This window comes from Talpa occidentalis, unplaced genomic scaffold (assembly GCF_014898055.3).
Source record: "Talpa occidentalis isolate TD23 unplaced genomic scaffold, MPIMG_talOcc4v2.1 talOcc4.11, whole genome shotgun sequence".
In the NCBI taxonomy this organism is placed as follows: Eukaryota; Metazoa; Chordata; class Mammalia; order Eulipotyphla; family Talpidae; genus Talpa; species Talpa occidentalis.
The window spans coordinates 39,021,314-39,041,361 of record NW_023601104.1 but is presented as its reverse complement, the minus strand read 5'-3'; the positions used below and the strand labels follow the sequence as shown (position 1 = coordinate 39,041,361).

The 20,048-nt window shown below is 42.2% G+C and overlaps 2 protein-coding genes across 5 annotated transcripts; both read right to left on the bottom strand.

Moving 5' to 3' along the window:
* Positions 1 to 1,076: 1,076 nt before the first annotated feature.
* RNASE4 (ribonuclease A family member 4) lies at positions 1,077 to 20,045 on the bottom strand. Of its 4 annotated transcripts, none has more exons than XM_054688923.1 (3): positions 19,991 to 20,045; positions 19,492 to 19,585; positions 1,077 to 2,486 (listed from the first exon to the last, which is right to left on the bottom strand). In XM_054688923.1, exon 3 carries the CDS (start codon positions 2,476 to 2,478, stop codon positions 2,032 to 2,034), a length of 447 nt encoding a protein of 148 aa, XP_054544898.1. In that variant the 5' UTR covers positions 2,479 to 2,486; positions 19,492 to 19,585; positions 19,991 to 20,045; the 3' UTR covers positions 1,077 to 2,031. The 4 variants fall into 4 exon arrangements, with proteins under 4 accessions (XP_054544898.1, XP_037358847.1, XP_037358848.1 ...); XM_037502950.2 differs by lacking the exon at positions 19,991 to 20,045 and adding an exon at positions 19,895 to 19,942; XM_037502951.2 differs by lacking the exon at positions 19,991 to 20,045 and adding an exon at positions 19,708 to 19,808.
* Positions 7,055 to 8,064, bottom strand: ANG (angiogenin). The gene has a single exon (XM_054688930.1). The coding sequence runs from the start codon at positions 7,840 to 7,842 to the stop codon at positions 7,270 to 7,272; it is 573 nt and encodes a 190-aa protein (XP_054544905.1). The 5' UTR covers positions 7,843 to 8,064; the 3' UTR covers positions 7,055 to 7,269.
* Positions 20,046 to 20,048: the final 3 nt, after the last annotated feature.

Sequence of the window (20,048 nt, the reverse complement as noted above, 5' to 3'; positions counted from 1 at the left end):
TTGTTCCACTCCCTTTATATATCCACCTTGCTCCTTCCCAGCTGCTCCCCATTCAGGAAGTCTGCTTCATGGTCTGCTGGGATGGACCAGGAGGACATTATGCTTAATGAGACAGGCCAGACATAAAAAGACAAATGCTGTATGATCTCACTTATACGTGGATTCTAAAATGGTCAAACTCATAGAAGCAGAGCGTAATGGAGGTTACTAGGGACTAGGGGATGGAATGGGGAGATAACTGGCCAAGAGGTACAAAGTTTCAGTTATACAATTGGATAAGTTCTGGATCTAATATATAGCATGGCTACTATAGGTTTGTTAAACCAGACAACAGTCCCAAAATGGAGTTGCTTAAGCTAAGTCCCAAATGATCAAATCGACAACTATAGTTTCAACTTTCCCAGAAATGAAATCTTAAACCAGTCAATCAGGAATTGCCTGTTAGGTGTCCTGCCTCATAGATCCTCAGCATTCCCTAAAGGAAAGTAACCTTGCAGTGACCAGTCCACTCTTTGCCCTTGCATCACTTCCTGTTTCTGTTCCCTTCTGGCTATAAAAGTCTTTCACTTTGTATAACTCCTTAGAGCTCCTTTCTGCTAGATTGCATGCTGTCTGATATGTGAATCATTGAATAATGCCAATAAATTCTTAAAAACTTTAGCCAGTTGAATTTTGGTGTTTAACAGGTAGCAATACAGCACTATAAACTTGAAATTTGCTAACAAGGTAAATCTTGAGCATTCTCACCACACTCACACTCCCACCAAAAGGTAACTATGTGAGGAAAAAGATACGTTGGCTTGATGGTAGTGATTATTTCACAGTGTGTATGTGTGCCAGATTATGTTGTATACCTTAAATATAAATGAAACAAATTTTTTTTCTTTTTGTTTCTGCTATAAATCAGTTTCACTTTAATCCTTACACACAGATAACCTTTCGTCAGCAGCTAGTGTCTTCATCTCTGTTCCTTAATTTGTTTCTAAATAGTCCAAGCAAGAAATTGTCTTTGAGAGGAAACATTTCCTCCTTTCTGTGTCGCAATCATGGATTCAATGGTTTTAGTCCTTTTTTTAAAAAAGATTTATTTATTTATTTGTTTATTTATACAAGCACTGGGTACAGTCTGGTGAATTCTCTCGCCCTCCGCGCTTCTGACAATGGTTTTAGTCTTTGACCAAAGTTCATGAGATTATTTAGGGATACGCATGTTTAGAAACTAAAGATTAATTAAAAGATAGGGAAAAAGAAGAAATAATCCCCCAAACAAGAACCACAGTACAGTCTTCTCAGATATCTGCAGTTTAAGTCCTTTATTACAAAGAAAATAAACAATCTTTCAGTCAGGAAGAGTGAATGAGTCTTAGTGATCTAATACATTTTTAATACTCTCACTTAATAGGATGATTCGAAAGTTTAGGAACAGAAAAAGAAAATTTCTGGTATCATTTCTTGATTTTTATTATACCCAAACATAACAAGGTTGCCAAATTATATATGCTATCATTTTGCCAGTATGTATTTCCAAATTTTTAATGCTTCACTGCTGACTTTCGGGAATTACAAAAGGCAGCTGTTTTCAAAACACTCCTTGTGATGAAGTTAATGAGTAGCCAGTTTTTGTCTCAAAATTTCCACTGATTTTATTCAGCAAATCCCTTAACTTTGGGCTCCTATGTATACTAGCATCACAGGGATGCTCTGGTATTAAAATGAAGTGACTTAGATGAAAGCACTTTATTTCAAAGCATTTGCTATATAAATACATATAATGACTAAATTCCAGAAGATAGGATGGGAGAGAGCTAAGCTAACCAGTATTCTAAAAGAAACTTCACTATAGAAAAGTCCAGACTCATAGGTCTATGTTTCCATTTCTCTTTGAGGTGTTTAACAGAATGGGTTCCTAGAGAAAAAGGACAAGCAATAGCAGAGGAGACAGAGCCTGAGACAGCTCAAATGTATTACTCATTGCTGATTAAGGAGTAAGTTAAAAGCCACTCCTGGGCCATAATCCATTCGGGGTGGCATCTATTTGTCAAAGTGCACAGGTACCATTGCCTCACAGGCAATGACAACATGCCTAATGCTAGATGTGGCCCTATATCTGCAGTTGGGGGCCCTGGAGCTTCCTGTCTCCCTGCAGTCTGTGACCTTCATTACACCCTCATGGCAGTTCATCCTGCCATTCTTGCACTGGATAGTGGTGGTACTGCAGATACTGCGAATGTTCCAGATGTCTTCATGGATGAAGGTGTTGACGGGTTTGCAATGATTCTGGGTCATCCTCCGTCTTTGCATCATCAGGTTGCAGTAGCCGTCATTGCCACCTACTACCCGAGGGTCCACATGTTGCCGCAGGAATCGTTGGAACATGTAATCCTGACCGTAGGAGGGTTGCACCAGCCCCAGCCCCAGCAGGGTCAGCACCAAGAGCAAAAGCAATGAGTGGATCCTCTGGAATGCCATCATTATCATGGAGGTGCCTAGAGAAACCAAGGGGCAGAGAAGAGAATGTAAGAATTGGTTACTGGAGAGGTGTTGAGAATGGCAAACTGATATTTCCTCTATAGTCTCCTTGTTCCTCATTTTACAAGTACCATCTCCCCACTCTGCTCACTTCCCCCACTCCTGCTCCTTCGATAGTTTGAAAACAAAAATTTCCTCTTTTATAGAGAGAAGCTTCAATGGCCAGTACAACTCGGGGCAGAGACGACAGCATCCTGGTGTGCATGGCCTGCATGGTCAGCATGTGAGAAGGGAGAAGAAGCAAATAAAAACGGAACTGGGGTTGTCTGCCTCTTGAGATAATTCTAGTCATGTGATCTTTGAAGAGTGGCCCGAGAGACTCAGAATTGCAAAAGTTTGGGTACACTCAGGACATAGCAAAGAAAGTTGATGAATTGATTTTAATTCCTTACATCTGGGAATTGAGGAAGGTGGAGAAATGAGGACAGAGAAATATTTGCGTTTAGCCTTTTCTCCCATGGGGCTATTCTTCTAATGGTATTAAAATCAGGTTCTTTTTGGAAATCCTGTTAATCCTATATAAAACAAAACCCAAAACAAAAGTGCCCAGACACAGTGCTTTGAAGATGGTATATATCGCTTGAATGAACAAAATGAGTGAGCTAATAAACAAATGAAACAAAATGGGTATAGAAAGTGAAGGTGTGTCCCAAGCTGTGGAATTCACAGATAAGAAAAGCTAAGAAGCACTAAAAAATAAATACTAATCTCTGCACAATTGAAACACACAGGCCTGGCCATATATACATTGCTCATATAATCTACATTTTGCCTGTCTTGGTTGTTCATTATTGTTTGTCTTTCTTAGTTGCAGGATCATTATATTGGCAGTGGGAAATAAACACATGTTTTAACAGCATTAAAAAAACTCCAGAACAAAACCAATGTATTGCTATGGAATTTCAGAATACTACTTTTGTTTGATTGAAGAAAGAAATCCAGGCTGTCTCTAAAATCTATGCTCATTCCACACCTTCTGCTGCTGCTCTCATCTCACTCCCCAAATACTCAGCAGGTTAAATATGCTCAGAATTGCTTCTCTCTAGTAACAGTTTGATGGCAGTGGAAAGGCTTGTATCCCTCATCCACTCTAGCTAGCCCGATGCTGTCACCTAGCTGTCACTCATGGAACTGCCTGGAACCACCATGAACTCAGGAGCTGTGAAACCCCCTGACCTGCAGTGAGGCTAGTGGGGCTGATTCACTACAGCAAAGAAGAGTCATATAGGAATCAACAGGAGGTGAGCAACCCCAAGTAGTGAGGACAATTCTTTTTTGAGAGTCAGACAGGCCCATTTCTATAGGAGCAGTACAAGGGTTGGTCCAGGCTGAACTTGTGTGATATCTGAGTCCCGCTGTCCTTTGCTTTCAAAGATGCAGCTTCATGCTGGCAGGTCACACTGACTTAACCATTGATGAGGGACCTGAAATTTATTCCACCTAAAACTTATCCTTTAGTTGGTGATAATGTGCGGTATCAAATGTGACTATCATACTTTTAAATGCCACCTCCTACATGCTCAGGCATCTTTTACCTGTGCACAGAAAGATGGCTTTAGCTCATCTTCCTATTGCTGCAGCTGTAGAGCTGAGAAGGAGGAGAGGGAAATGAAGAGGTTGTGGGAAGAGGGGTGCCAGGGAGAAATGAAGCCCGATTTTCTCCTCATCCAAAGACCAGTGGCTACAACTCCTGATGGACTATTGGGTCAAGGCTTCATCAAGACACTGTACACTTGGGGTTGTTTTTCCCAAATCTAATCTTGCACCTCTAATCTTTTTTTTTTTTAAGATTTATTTATTTGTTTATACAAGCACTGGTTATAGTCAGAAGCGCGGGAGGGTGAGAGAATTCACCATAGCCAGAGCGGGGAGCAGAGCAGGCAGAAGGACCGAAGTACACTGCTGAGGGGAGCAGCGGGCACAGCAGAGAGGTCTGTGCACCATGTGGGACCCTCCTCCAGTGGCCAGGGAGCAGCCGGGGATCGAACCGGCGCTGCAGAGGCTGCAGGCAGCTTCGCAACCCAGCGCTCAATCGCTGCACCACCGGGGAAGCCCTGCACCTCTAATCTTGCATGGCTCTACTTTCCCTCATTCTACATTTCTGTGACCAAGAACATGTTCAGCAAGATAACTAGCTACAGAGAATACCTCAGCTAGTCATGGGTGAGCAAATCCATCATCTCAGCCACACTAACCAATTGTTTTAAGAAGACACAAAAAATAGTTGTGAACAGAAGTCCAGTGTATCAGTGGGTGCATTTCAAGGCTCTAACTACAACAGAAAATGAAGTAACAGCCAAATCATTCCAACACTGACTTTTTTTTTTTAAACATCCATTTTCACACAAGAACTGGGGTACTTGGTCAGAGGCACGGGAGGGTGAGAGGATTCACCAGAGACAGAGTGAGGAACAGAGCAGGCAGATGGACCAAAAACACTGCTGAGGGGAGCAGCGGGTGAGACAGGAGAGGTCTGCCATACCATGTGGGTATCTCCCTGGCTGGCCGGGAATCGAACCGGCACCACAGATGCGTTGGAAAGCTTCACAGTACTGCACTCAACGTGCGCCACCGGGGAGGCCCCAACTCTGACTTCTTGACCAAAGCTTGCCTCGCAGGTTTTTCCCATTGCACCACATAAGCTGTCGGTAAGAACATCTTTTGACGCTGTGATTGTAAAGACCCTGCGCTGTCACAGGACTGTGTGACCATGGGGAAATTATTTAACCTGTCAGCATATTTCCTCTTAATATGAGCACCATAATAAAACCTACCTTTGAGGGATGTTAGGAAGAATAAATGAGAAAATCAGTGTAAAGTGCTTCATGTGGTAAGTGACCAATAAATGCTGGCAATTGTCATTTTTACAATTTGCATTTTTCTTGGCTTCCTTCAGCCTGGATAAAATAACAAATCATACTGAGTTGAATATATTATCAACTCCCCACACCCCCCATTTTTTGGTGGGGAATCTTAGAGTCTGTCCCAAGGAATTAGAAGGCAGTTTTGAAGTTGAAATTGCTCAGCTACTGGAATTTATGCTGTGTTCCCAGAGAAATTTTTCCTTTCCATATTGCATGGACTTTTCTTCCTTGTATGTCACCATTCTTCAGAATAATTGACATTGTGGGGTTCTTTTTTTCCTTGCAAACTCAACAAAGCACAGCTCAACAAAGCACAGTACTTCAATTCCTTAGATGATTTGCTTGAGATTAGATGACTAGCCTGGGACTAGATATTTCATTCAAAACAGCTTTGAGTTATGAGACCTGGGGTGGAGTGATGGAAGTCACTTTGCCTCATATTAGGGAGATAGTGCTGGTTAGAGAACCGAGAAAAAGGATCAAATATTCTTCCCCATACTGGAACTTTCTCACTTCCTAAGAGATTTTGAAATAGATGGAATCAAGGTGGAGTAATTCCTGCTCTGAGTGTGCTCTGTAGCCATTTCTCCATCCCTCCTCCACACATCTGAGTGATTGCAGCCAGGCAGGGCTCTCCAGGTGGCACCTGGACACTGGACTATAGCCTGGGTTTGAGGAGCTAGGGCTTTCGGCCCACTGGAGGGCAATGTTGGTGGTGGGAGAGACCACATTGGGAATACTGTGAGCTCTCCAGTCTTGTTTTCATAAGGCACTGAAACTATTGATTTACTATTGTAATTATTAACTATATTCTAAATAAGCTATCCAGGGACCTATTGATAGAAATTAGGTATCCACAAGATAAGCACTGAACCTGTAGATTGATTAGGATATTTTATAAAAAGAGTGCTGTTAACTTAAATTTATTGAACCAAACCTAGTTGAAGAAGGGTAAGGGATGAACTTGGGATCTTTCTACAATTTTCTTAAGACCTCACAGTTGCAGACATCAGTTGACAAAGATTAGAAAGAAAGTAATGTCAAGTAATAAATTTTTTGAACTTTGTATGGTATTCTTTTAGCATTATCTGTGTATGTGTGTATGAGAGAGAGAGAGAGAGAGAGAGAGAGAGAGAGAGAGAGAGAGAGAGAAATTAATCTGCTGGTACTTAGATCTAGTAAATTCTTCTCAAGGTTTTGCCTTTGAAAAATATTAGCTAATTATTATTTTGACAGAAAAGACAATTTGCCTTCAAAAAATTCTGCTGGCCTCCCGGTGGTGCAAGGGGTTAAGACTCAACCTATGAAACTATCTGGAGCCACTACAGCACGAGTTTGAACCCTGGCCGGAGAGCTACCCACATGGCGCAGCAGACCTCTCCTGACTTGCCCACTGCTCCCCTCAGCAGTGTATTTCAGTCAATCTGCCTGTTCTGTTCTCCACTCTGTCTCTGGTAGACTCCTCTTATCCCCAACACCTCTGGCCTGTACCCCAGCTCTTATATGCATAAATAAATAAATCTCTAAAAAAAAAATTCTACTTAGTGGATTTAACTTCCTTACTCTCCCAGAGAGGTAAAGGCCACTTCCCTACTGACAGATAAAGAAAAAGGCATTTCTACTCCATCCAGTCCTCTCAGGATAGGGGGCAGCAGATAGAGAAAATGGGGAAGGATCAAGAGGGCAAGAATCAGTGAGAAGACTTTGATTCTTAATCATTTCAGAGACTTTTATTTATTAAACATAATGGAAAACAGACAGTGGAAGGTGCAGGTGGCTTGCATCCTGGGCCCTGGCAATGAAGGTTGCCTCCACTCTAGAGAAGTAGGAAATGCAAGGGCAGTAGAGCAGCCAGCTCTGGGCCACAACCTGCCAGTTATGGGCGGAAAAAGGACTCATCGAAGTGGACAGGTAGTCCGTGTTCACAGGCAATGACAATGTGTCTAAACCCTGGGGTGGCCCTGTACCGGCAAGGGGGCCGGGAAGATCCTCCTATGTGCTTGCAAGTGGTGACTTGGAAAGGAGACTTGCTTACTCTTAAAGTTTCTCCATAAGGGCTTCCACTCTTATTTCCACAGATGGCCTTGATGTTCCCTTTGTTGCCATGAATAAAGGTGTTTGTTTCTTTGCAGGGTGAGGTCAGGCCTTGTCTCTCCATCATGCTTTCACAGTATCTGTCATTCCGGCCCCTGGGGTTGGCATCATAGTGTTGTTTCAGGAAATGTTTGTACCTGGTGTCATCCTGAGGCAGGGTCGGTGGAATCAGACCCAGACCCAGCATGAAGACCAACAAGAGAGGGCCCAGGACTATCACCATCTCTTCAACAAAGGTTCCTTCCTGCCAAGGGCAAAAGCAAGTGTGGGAGGGCACAGAAGAGCATTGCCAAATTAGGCTAAAAGGACAGTGACATTTTCCCTGACAGCACCATGAACAAGTATCCTCAGTCATCTATTTTCTTTCTCCTTCCTCATTAGCCACATACCTCTTGTCAATACATTCCTCTGGAAAGTCGATTTAAAAGTGTCCTGAATACAACTTCCATTCCTAGCCATTCTTCCCTATTCATTAAATATCCCTGGGTATTTACCTTTCTCTCAGCTATAGCATTACAAAATCCATTCATACTCTCTAATACATTCATTAATTTATTGATAACAAAAGACACATAAGCCTCTACTGGATACCAGAACTGCTCATGGTCCTGGAATACAATGACCATTGAGACACGCCAAATGGCTCCCTGAAAGAAGAGGTGGATCCCTGAGTAAGGAATGGGATGCAACGGTAAGGTTGGAGGTAAGAACAGTGAAGAAGAGGGACTTTAGGGATCCTTGAGCCCCAGGAAGGATCTTTCAGAAGATTGTTGAAGACAGGATTATAGACACTCAAATCGGTTAGCCAGAGGACTCTAAGGAGAGCAGTTTTAACCAGTGGGAGGTACACTTCCTTCCTCGAGAGGTATGTGGTTCATGGCCAAAGGTGGAATTATCAGGTACTATTCAGAAAGAACAGGCAGGGACATAGAAGAATCCATGTAATGACTGGAAGTGGGTTTGGGGTCAGCTCTTACAAAGGACTGGACAAAGAGGGATTCAAAGGTATTCTTAGGAGCTTCTCCCATTGGGAACAATTTGGAGGACTCTCAGAGAATACTTTCTAGTGCACCCACGTATGGACACAGACTGCCACACAATAGCTAATGATGTTCCCATATAGTGAGGAGGAGAAAAGACTCCTTAGACCTTTTCATCCAATTAAAGAATGTGTCATTTGCTATAATGATTTTTAAAAACATTTCCCTGGATGAAAGAATAAGATAAAGGAGTACTCCTGCCATATCTTTCAAGAACTGCCTTAAATTGTAGCTCACACACATCCAAAAGTGGGTGTGTATATTTCCAAGCCATCCACAGGGAAAGGTACTGCTGCTTCTTAGAGTAGGCTTCTAACTCAATGCGAGATAAGTACAAGTAGAATGAAGTAAATGTAGACTATGACAGGCTAGAAAGCAATTTTCTTAGGAACTTTTAAGATTCTATTTCTTGTGAAATTTGAAGAGTTGAGAATTGAAAGATATTTGATGTTTGCAGCATGTAGTTTCTGACTGTACCTTAAGTTCTTTGGAGAAAAACTTACAGAATATTCAGAACCTTTAAAAATGACCTAGTTCTCCCCCAAATTAATCAAGCAAGTGAATACCCCTATACCCAACAATAAAAACTACTTTCACTCTAAATTTATGACTAATTTTTACACCTTTGATTTTCAAATTGTCTTCTAACTTGTTTAATTTATGGCCAGCTATGATTTCTTGGCAAAGATCACACATATTGAGAAATTCTTACAGTGGGAGAAAAATTTGACTTTGAAATTATTTAATCATATTATGTTAAATGCCATAAAAACCTTAGGAATACTAAATTTAAATTTTTCATAGCTGTTAAATCAAGTATTCATTTCTATTTTGTGCTTTTCTGTGTGTAAGTCAATAGACATTATTTTCATATCAAATATTTTCATAGCCCTTAAGGAGGCCACCTTAGCTCTGAGCCCCTAGTGTTTTTCAACAGCCTTATGAATCTAGAAAGATGAAGGAATCCAGTATTCTGTTGGCTATTTGGGACTCAGCTGGTTACATGTGACATACTGAGCAAAGTGAGGTTTCTTTCAACCAGCATTTGGCACAGATCCATCTTGTTTAATAACTATAAATCAATTTGGCACATTATTGCATAATACCAAATTATACACTAATTTTTTGGTCATTGTATAATACTGATATAAATAGCAGCTGAAAAGATTCCATTTAAGCATAGAGAACTTGTAATAGAATTAAGCAAAAAGCGGTTCTTGGAAGTTTAACAAGGCAATGGTACATAATGCACTGGGGAGTGTCACCCCTAAAAGAATGACACCTCTTCCTCCGCCAGTGCTCCAGCCAGCCACACTACCCCTTTGCCCAGCTTTTTACATTTGCCTTCTGCTTTTCAGTCTCCCAGGTCTGCTTCCTCTTTCTAATTTTTTGGAAAATTTTACATTTTATTGATTTGTAGTCAATTATGTCTCCTGCTCTACAATGGACAAACACTGCCTTCTAAAGTCAAAGGCAATTGTAGCATTGCAGGTTCTCAGGGTCAGAACAGCCCTTACTGTTTTTTGTTTGTTTGTTTGTTTATTTGTTTTTGGAGGAGGGAGTAGGATCAAAACATGGGGGAGTGGGAATTGTACTGGGACTATAACCAAGATGAAAATGCATACATTGTGCAAAAATTAAAAATGATGTAAAAATATATAAAATTAAAAAAATAAATAAATAAAATAAATAAAAAGAACAGCCCTTGCTGATTGCACAGGCACCACCTGTATCTGAGGCCAAACTCCCAGTTTTCAAAACCCTCAAGAAGAACCAGAGCCAGCAGTATCCAAAAGAGTCATTAGGTGGCAGTGGTGGATAGGAATGTAGCCAGTGTCTTCCTTGGTGAGAAGACAGTGGGTCCTTGGCAGAGGTGCCAGTGTTGACTAGTGTGGAGACACTGGTGTTCACAGAAGAGAATCTGATCTAGCAAACCTGGCCAGCGTCTCTGTCCAAACAATCTAAGATACTAAGATATTATGACTAATGACTCCTCACTAGATTCAAGGGTCAAAACAAAAGCCAGAAAGTTCAGTATCTGCCCACAAGGAAATCACAATGCATTTACCTGTTGTAAGGTTTCATGGGCTTCCAAGCCACTATTCATGGGCTCTTGGGCAAACAATTAACTGTTTACTTGTCAGTATCTCCTACTGGTGTATAATCTACAGAAGGGTAGAGCCCACATTATTTACCTTGAGTCTTCCTCAGAGCAGACTCTCAGTCATTAACAAAATAAGACTTCGTTTTCTTCTCCAAGCCTGTTTATCTATAAAATGTGAGTTGCTAACTTTAAAAGTCTAAAACTCCATGGTTCCCTTAAGCATAAGCACTAAGCTTTTCTTTTTTCACTATTCTAGTTTTCACTAGTAAAAGCCCAGTAACCATGGAACTGCAAAGACAAGTTTATACAAGTTTAATTAGTGGCCCCAGACACTAGCTACAAGAGAAAAGATGACCTTTGTCCAATCTTACTAAGATGACTTATCCTTTAAGGCCCCACACAAAAGCCATGCTCAGGGGTTGCCTCTAGTCAAGGTACAGGAAAGCCACTTGCTCCTTGGAGATTGAAGGCCCTCACATCCAGTCTGAAGAAGTAAAGGTATATCGTTGTTTCCTTTTAATTACATATTTTTAATTTAAATTAATTTAGTTTTAAATGAAGTAGCTCTTTCTAATATTGTTGTTAAGTTTGAATAGTAAATAATTTCTCCCCTTGGATGTGGTCACTGAAATTCACCCACCACCAAAGCACCCATGATCCATGACCACAGTCCCCTGGGCTCTTCCCTACCCCTCCCACCCTTGCTGGATGCCTCTGATCTCTGGTCAGTTTGCAAGGTCTGTCTTTGGCCCTTTGTTTGGTTTCTCTATATTCCACATGTAAGTGAAACCACCTGATACTTACCTTTCTTCTTCTAACTTATTTTGCTTAGCCAGGTCTCTTCCAGCTCCAGAGTTGTTTTCACAAATGTCATCAGTTTATCTTTTTGATTTCTGGGTAGTATTCCACCGTCTTCTTTATCTCTTCAACTGTCCTGGGGCATTTAGATTGTTTCCACATCTTCACTATTGTAAATAGTGCTGCAGTGCACATAGGAATGCAGCTTTCCTTTGAAACATTTGTATGTTTCAAATGCAACTAAGCTTCCTCAGGCCTATTGTAATCTTTAGTCCTTAAGACATGTAGAAAACAAATTCCAGGAAGTACATACCATGACCAACATATCTAACATCTCTCTGCCTCTCAACTCCCTCATTCATATACCCAATTCTAAATTTCTCAAAAAGAGAGGTACACTGGAATGGAGAGGAAAAAACTAAGCGATTGTTTGTGGTGCAGAAGTGAGTGCCCGGGCCAAGGGGCAGCTCCTCACATCTGGCAGTCAGACACACTCACACAGGTCCTTCTGTACTGAGATGTAACTGGCACTCAGCTTTTTGTCAGTGGAATTTGTTCCCACTCTTCCTTAGACAAACTTTGTTCCCTGTCTCAAACCAATTCCTTAGTGTTCACAAAAATTAACATTCTCTTCCATTCCCCCCGCAAACATTGCCACAGGCAATGTTTTGTATTCAAGAGAAGCATCAGACATTATGCACAGGGGAGTTGACAGTTTAAGATGAGCAACTGCGCTTAAACTATATTCATAAAATATAGTTTCATAACATATATATTTAAGAGCAACAACCCCCAAATAAAGGCCTAACACCCAACACAGATCCCTCCCTCTATCTCCTTTCCTTCTTTCTCCCCTTCAACCTACCAATGTACTTTCTTTTGACCTTGGGATGAGTCCTGCTTTGCTTTCAAAAAGCATCCAAAACTTTGGATAAAGAAAATTGCAAAAAAGGTTAGCAGAAAACAAGCTAAAAGCACACTTACTCTTTATTTCTTTGTTAAGCCACATATAATGTCTGTACTTAGGAGGCTCCAAAAACCATCAATAAATGGCTTCCCCAGTGTTCTGGGGATTTTATCATAATCTAGGATGCCCTCTTAAAATTCTACTTAGTCCCAGTCTCCTAATTTCTGTTTATCCACATGTAGGGGCCCAAAAGAAATTTGTTTTCATTTTAAGCTTTAGAACCTGATTTGATTTTTCTTAATTCATGAGTATGACCTCAGAGCATTTAAAAGGAGGAAAATGGTTTCATTGAAATGGATGGATGGCTAGAAATATATATGTGGGGTGTGTGTGTGTATATACACACACACACATATACATACACATACATACATATGAGCAAATAAAGCAACAGATTATGCAATAAGAAGTACCTTACAAAAGTGTGGAAATTTCCCTTCTTCACACTGAAGGTGGGTTCCAGCTGTTTGTGCCTGAAGGTAGCTTCCAGCTGTGTGAACCTGGAGCCCTTCTTAGTTCTGATTATATAGTGACCAGATGAACAGGGTGGGGAGACTAGATTTAAAGATCCCCAATCCTGGACAGGACAACCAAGGACAGTGCTCTTGGACAAACTAAAAGTCATTCACCTTTTCCCTGAACATGAGTGGGTCAAATATTAACCCAGCTGAATGGATTAGGGATTTGTTTAGGAAGGCAAAGTTTGGTTAACATGGTCTTTTGTCCCAAAGCTGCCTTTCTCTACTGTCTGTGGCTCTAACTCTTGAGCACCATAGGACTGATATTTCACTATTCACATGCAATGATCTGGATCCAGAAGATATTTCTGATCTTAGGGGCCAGCTCCAAGAACTGCCTTGGAAGAATCCTGCAGAATAAGATGTGGTCTCCAAGTAGGATGCTTTCCCACTCTCCTTTCTATTTACCCATATAATTTGGTTTCATGAAAAGATGCTAAGTAGGCTATTCCATAACTCTCACAGAACCAGGAAAGCACTTTCTAGAGGTGATCTGACAGCTGTTGGTACCTTACCCCTTGACTTCAGCCTCCCTGCTAGTAACCACAGAAATATCCTTGCCATATTTCCTGGGTTTCTCCTTTCTTTCATCCTTACCTGTCTACAAGAGACTAACCCTGAGCACTGGGTCTTCTGTCCTTAGTAGCACAGTTGCAGAATTGATCATCTCCACCATCATTGCAACACTGATATTGCATCCACTCACTTGCATAGAGACAGTGGCCCAAACATCACCTGGATCACTTGTGAATCCTAGCAAATATCAGACAGCATCAGGTGCCAACACTGACTCCCAGCAACCAGCTACACTGGTGTTGGATCTGGAGCTAATGTTATCTTTTAAAAACATCTTTAAAAAGTACCTCTGTTGGCCTCCAAGTTTTTAGTCTGTCTGTACTGATGAGGTCTCAACTAAAGACAGGATGCCTGCCTGTAAAACAACTGCATTTGAAATCAAGATCATAATTATAATAATCAGTCTTACCTTTCCTTTAATGAAGCTCTCACACACATGATTACATTTAACCATTTCCAGGACTGTGTGGAGTGGGTATTATGTAAGTCAGTTTTTCCTATGAGGAAAGTTCAACAAATAGCAGACAAATGGTGCAGACTTTGAATGCCGCATCTGCAGGAGAGAATCTCCTCGTCTCTCTAGACTTAGCTCTAATGATATCACTCTATGCCCTGACAGACCCTCCTCAGGCCCACCACTGCCAGGAGAAGTTATCTGCTTCTTTCTATGTGGATCCACAGTACCCAGTACACAGAGGCAGCCCCAGGACAGGTTCCAAATCAATGGCCTAAAACACATTGAGTCCAGACTTGAGATGTCTCTCGATGTGTCTGAAAAGCAAAGTCTATTTGTATAAAGGAGTCCTCCTAAGAGAAGAACATGAGGAGAGGCAGGAGAAAGATACAAAAGCCCCCAGAGAGTGCTTCTTGGGGCTCAGGGAAAGGACAGTACAATAAAAACTGAAATATCACTAAGGGTCACCTTGTGAAATCTAAGAATGAGAAAGCTCATAGCAGCTATCAGGCTGACAGAGAAATGAGGGCAGGAGGCCAAGTACTTTCCCCGGCTTGAGGATGCTATAGGACAGATTTGAGGCAAGTCTGGACACGATCTAGGGCATCAGACCAGACTCTCTGCTCTATGAAAAAAGAAGAGGACACTGTGTTGGCATCTTCATGGCATAGTCTCTGTGTATGGAAGGGAGAGATTTTACCCAGGGAGCTGCAGCAGGCAAGTAAGCAAGAGTTTGGCTGACTGTGTAGGTTAACAAGGCTAATTTGCAAGCATGTATACACCCCCTTGGGAATGTCAGCAATGTTCAGAGAAGAATGTGAGCCAACCTGGAGTTCCTATAACATGGATGGGATGGACCTGGTTTTACTTAGCTTAGTTTTAATTGTGGAAACAGGCCATTAGCCATTACTACTTTGATGGTTAATTGATCTCATTGTCTCTCCATTAGATGGAACCCTTGAGAAGAAAGTAATCTGCATTCTTAGTTTCTTAAAATTGGGATTGACTCCTAGGACCCCAGTTCCTTTTGCTATTTCTCGCTGTCTTTAGGAATGCACCATTTGATCTCACCTTAGCAACCACAATCTCTCAAACACCCCCAGCTTCTCTTAAGGCCTACAGACATGATTATAGACATGATTGGGTTTGGTAGCAGTGAACAAATAAGGCAGGCCTGATTCCCAGGTTGAGAAGGAAGGCTTCCAAGCTTCCCAGAAAAGCTCTGCTTACTGATAATTCCTAGAAGGCCAGTGATTAGGCCTTCATTTTTGAGGCTTTGGTTGCTGTTCTAATGCAAAAATCGCTAAGGGGTATTGCTCTAAACAGCTGTCAGCAGTTTATACACCCTTGGATGTGTGCTTTCCAGCCTATCTTAAGAACATTTTTGAAAGGGCCCCTCCTGATTTCAGGAGGAGGAAAGGTGGGCAACATGGAGAACCTATAAAAGGACCTATTTCACCTGCTTTTTACTTCAGCTTTCTTGGGGCACTGTCTTGCCCAAGCTTCACTCCCCCCCCCCACCAACCTGTCCTCTTCCCTTGTTGCCTCGCAGGGTGGCAATCTTGGGAGCAGCACAGGACAAAGGAAAAAATAACTCAAAAATCCCAGTAGTGAGAGAGAGAGAGAGAGAGAGAGAGAGAGAGAGAGGCTAGAGGTGCTACATCTTTGGAGATACAGCCAGCAATTTCTGGGCCAGTCTTACATTTATTGGGTATCAGATTCAGGGAAGGTGGGCAAGTCCATGGAGGAATGTGTGGAGGAAGATGTGGGTGGAGATGTGGATTGGGATGCATAATAGTCTGGCACAAGCTAGAGGAGAATGAATAGGGGCTGTTGCTTGGGGGGGCTCAATTGTTGCTGCTGATTAAAACATCCTATCTCTAGTTTCTGTTTATATTTAACTTTCGGTCAAGGTGGTCTAGCTGGTCATGCTAATCTGGCCATAATTTCAGCCTGCTGTTTTCAGCAGATATCCTCATACCAAGACTTTTGTCCTGATGAGAGGCTCCCTGCCTGACACTACATTTTACCTTAAACAGCAGCAATTCTGGGTGCCAAGCAAAATCCCAAGAAAAAAGGAGGTATGGAGGATCCACATTCCCTTTTCCCTGTATCCCCAACCCCAAATCATGATCTGAAAGGAAAAAACATATTGAGAAGACCAAGCAAACTGCTACATACTACCTTTCTCCCAGTACATGAACTCAGGGTGACTAAAATCTAGAAAGGAAAGTACCGGCATGTGTCTGACCAGTACATTTGTCCTGCCAAACATAACATTCCAAGTTTTTTAGGAGCAAAGAGAAGTAATGTGCCATGGGACCCATAGATTGGGGCCTCTACTGACATCCAACTTAGTGCTCAAATGCTCACTTGCCTTTTGTGGGCAAACATGCCATTCCAGATTTTAGATTGGCACTTATTTTAAAGTAATCACACATTGCTTTTGAAAAGGACACTGAAGAACTGAGTTCTAAAAAGCTATCAACCAGTAATTTATTGCAGGGGCAGGGGGAAGTGATAACCGCCAGCCCATTGTCACACCCCCGTGGCCTCAGCAGTTCCCAAGAAAAGAAGCAGTCAACTTCCAGCTTCATTGATATGGCCCTTCTCTGCTAAATCACCTAAAAATAGAGATCAGGGATCCCACTCCAACTTCTCTCTCTCACACACACACAGAGTCCCACCTCTAGAAACACCACTTCAAGCACCAACCCACACCAACAGACCATCCTCCGGACTGAACGTTTTGTGGTAGTGCTGAGTGCAGGCTTCAATCCCTAAACCTGACAGTCAGGTCCCTTCCTGTCTCTGGGATTTCATCTGACAACCTTTGGAGATTTCACTAGCTGCCCACATAGATGACTATGCAAAAAGCCAGGTGGTGAAAGCAGTGACTGCTTTCATTGTAATTTTTTTTCTTTTCAGTTTGGCACAATACGGTTATGGTAAAACAGAAAATAAGAGCAGCATTATTTACAGTAGCCAAGAGTTAGAACATCCTAAGCGCCCATCAACCAATGACTGGATAAAGAGGCGATATATGTATATTTAGGAACACATATGCACACACGCACAAACACACACTGGAATACTATTCAGCTGTTAAAAACGCCTGCCATTTGGAACAATGTAAGTGGAATTAGAGGGTAGTATGCTGTGTGAAATAAGTCAACTGATGAAACACAAATACTGTATGGTTTCATTTATATGTGGGATAATCAGAAATCAAACAAATGGATGAAGTAAATAAAACAAAAATAAACTTTTAGAGTATAAGCTCCAATTATTGTTTATTAAAAGAAAAAAGGGGAAGAGGAGTAAGTAAATCAAGTAAAGGGGGTCAGTGTGAGGTGAAGAATAGAAATGGAATTTTAGTGAATTACCTATAAAACAGATGTTGATTTATAATGATGCAGACCCAGAGCTTCATGATTTTATGATGCAGTGTTAATCCAATTAAAAAAATTTAAATACTGAAAAAGTTTTACTATTTCAATCTTTGTGCTTGCTCATGTGTGTTTCAAAATGTAAGGAATTATAATCTATGATTAATAAGCATTATATTTTTGTCAATCACTTCAAAAAGGTGTGAAATAATTGTCAACTGAAAAAAAGTGACCACACATGTAAAAATATCCCGAATGCTGTAACATGATAGTCATTTCCCTTTTCCTAAAATGTTTTTTTTTTTTTCCCTCTCCTTCAAGCCAACAGTTTCTGTTCATAAGACCCAGAAAGTACTAGTTCCCCTTCTAGTCCAGGTGTGCCTTCCCCCTTTATAGAGAGTATATGTGCTTCATTCTGTTCTTAAGACTAATTATAAAATTAGGTAATGGAGGCAAGTGAAAAAAATCTCTTCTTTATAAATGTAATTTTTTTTTTTTAGGTCTAGAGGCATGAAATGTATTTAGTAACAGAAGTAATGGTTAAAAGCTCACATGAAAATAGGGTCCTGTCTCCACAGAGGGGGGCACTATTGACTGAAGTAGAGGGGGGACAAAGTTCTGCTGACATACCTATGTTTCCAAACAAACACAAAGTTAAACATTCACTCTTTCACAAACTCTGAGTTCTCTGCCCTTGCCTCTCTTTCCCAGACATTTCAAGTTATTCTGAGGATAACTGGTTACAGAGATTGCTTTGCTCAGAGTCAGATTAAATGTAACTCTTAGAGAGGGGTTTCGCCAGTTTACTTTAATTGACTTTCTTATCCATCTACTCTAATTTACATATCACACCAGCAAATGTGCCCAACAATAAGTTGACAAGCCCCTTACTTTTGCCTGCTTATAGCTGGACATCCACTCTTTTAACAATAGTCAGCCCTTCCTCGTCTCCTGGAATATTTCTTCTCCACATTGCCTTCTTTTATGTAACTTTCTGCCATCCCACACAGTTATAGAGTAAGAAAGGGAGGATGGAAAATATTTGTCAGTTTCTCATTTTACAGTAGAAAGAAAGAAGGAAGAAACCATGTTTTGCCCTAGGAACATCTGAGTTCCTGGGACTAACTTTCCAATGCACCGCACCACTTTCATTGTCCATAATAGTCATTTCTAGAAAATCAAAAATAATTTTGCTGCTCTTAAAAAACCAACTTTGCATATTTTCATAAATTCCAAAAATATACGTATTCCCCTTTATTTCTAAAAGAAACTGCTTGAAATACAGCATTGTAACACTATTATTCTCTTGCACTAACTAACTAGTTAGTAACTGCATGTTTAAGTAGTTATTTGACACCGGAGGTCGCTTCTGGGAAGTTGCTCATGTGCTGTTCAGATAATTATATCACTGGGTTTCTAGTGTTTACAATTTATGATTTGATTACAAGGTTCTAATGACACAGAAAGAAGGTCTTGGCTCCTTTGAGATTTTCCTAGTCCCCAGAATGGTTCTGAAACTGTCTTTACTGTCCTTCCTAAATAAAGATGTTCTGCTTTACCCATGAGCTATTGCCATTTGATGAGCTGTCTCAGAGTGAGAAAGTGGAGGAGACAACGGTCCAGCAAGAAAGCTTAGAGAAGAGACTGGTCGGCAAAGTGTCTCCGAGAATTGCACAACCCTGGCTTAGAGTGGGTTAGGGGTGAGGAGGCAGAGGTGAGTAAACAGAACAAGAACATTAGTCCCCAAATGTCCCTAGTGCTGGCAACAGCTGGACAAGGCCTGCTTCGTGAATGTGGCCATCAGCTTGGGTGCCAAACAAACACTCCTCAAGTTCTGAGTAAGTGCAGGCTTCCGCAGGCATATCCTCGCTCTGCCAATTCTGTGGCCCGCCTTAGCGCCCCAAGTTCTAGGCAACAAGCTTTGGCGCAGGCGGCTCTGCCCAGCGGCGAAAGGCAGCGTCGGGTGGGAATGAGAATGACCAGCTCTCACAGGAGCAGGACTCCCACTCCCTTCCCTTCTACCTTGCTTCCCGCCTCAGCACCTCCGGTCACAAAGGCTTCAGGAAGACCCACATACGGCCACTGCTAGGAAGGGACACCCCCGGCCAAATGCCCCGCCTAAAGCGACCAAAAAAGAGCGCGAAGAGTGTGAACCCACCTCGGCCTCGGAAGACGGCTGCAGGAGCCCGCAGGACGATGGAAAAAGTTTTTCCTTCTCGCCCGCGTCGTCCTCCTGTGTCTGATGGTGGGAGCTGGTAGAAAACCAAAGACGAACTTTTGAATTTGCTTTGGAACTGCGTGAGGCGAGGGCGCGCGCGCGCGTGTACAGCGACGGGATGGGGTGCAGGGGTGCAGCGAGGAGAGCAGTGCTCACTTCGGGGTGTTGGACCGCACCCTGTTCTCGGAGGGGGCCCCGCCCGCCTGGGAGACCCGCCACCCGAGTAGACGCAGAAGCAGCCGCCTGCCCTAGCGCTGCGGGCGGGTCCCTGCCCACCGGGCGAGCGAGCCCGGAGAGGGACACTGGCACCCCCACCCCAGCCCGACGCGGGGCGGCCGGCTACCAGACAGCGCCTCTGGCCGCGGGAAGCAGGCGGCGCCTCCCAGGCGCCGCGCAGTTCCGTCCTGGTCACCAGCGCCATCTGCCAAGTTCAGTGTACCTGTCTCTGGCAGAAGAGTTTTTGGGAACGCGAGAAAGTTTCTGCAGAACTGCCCTTT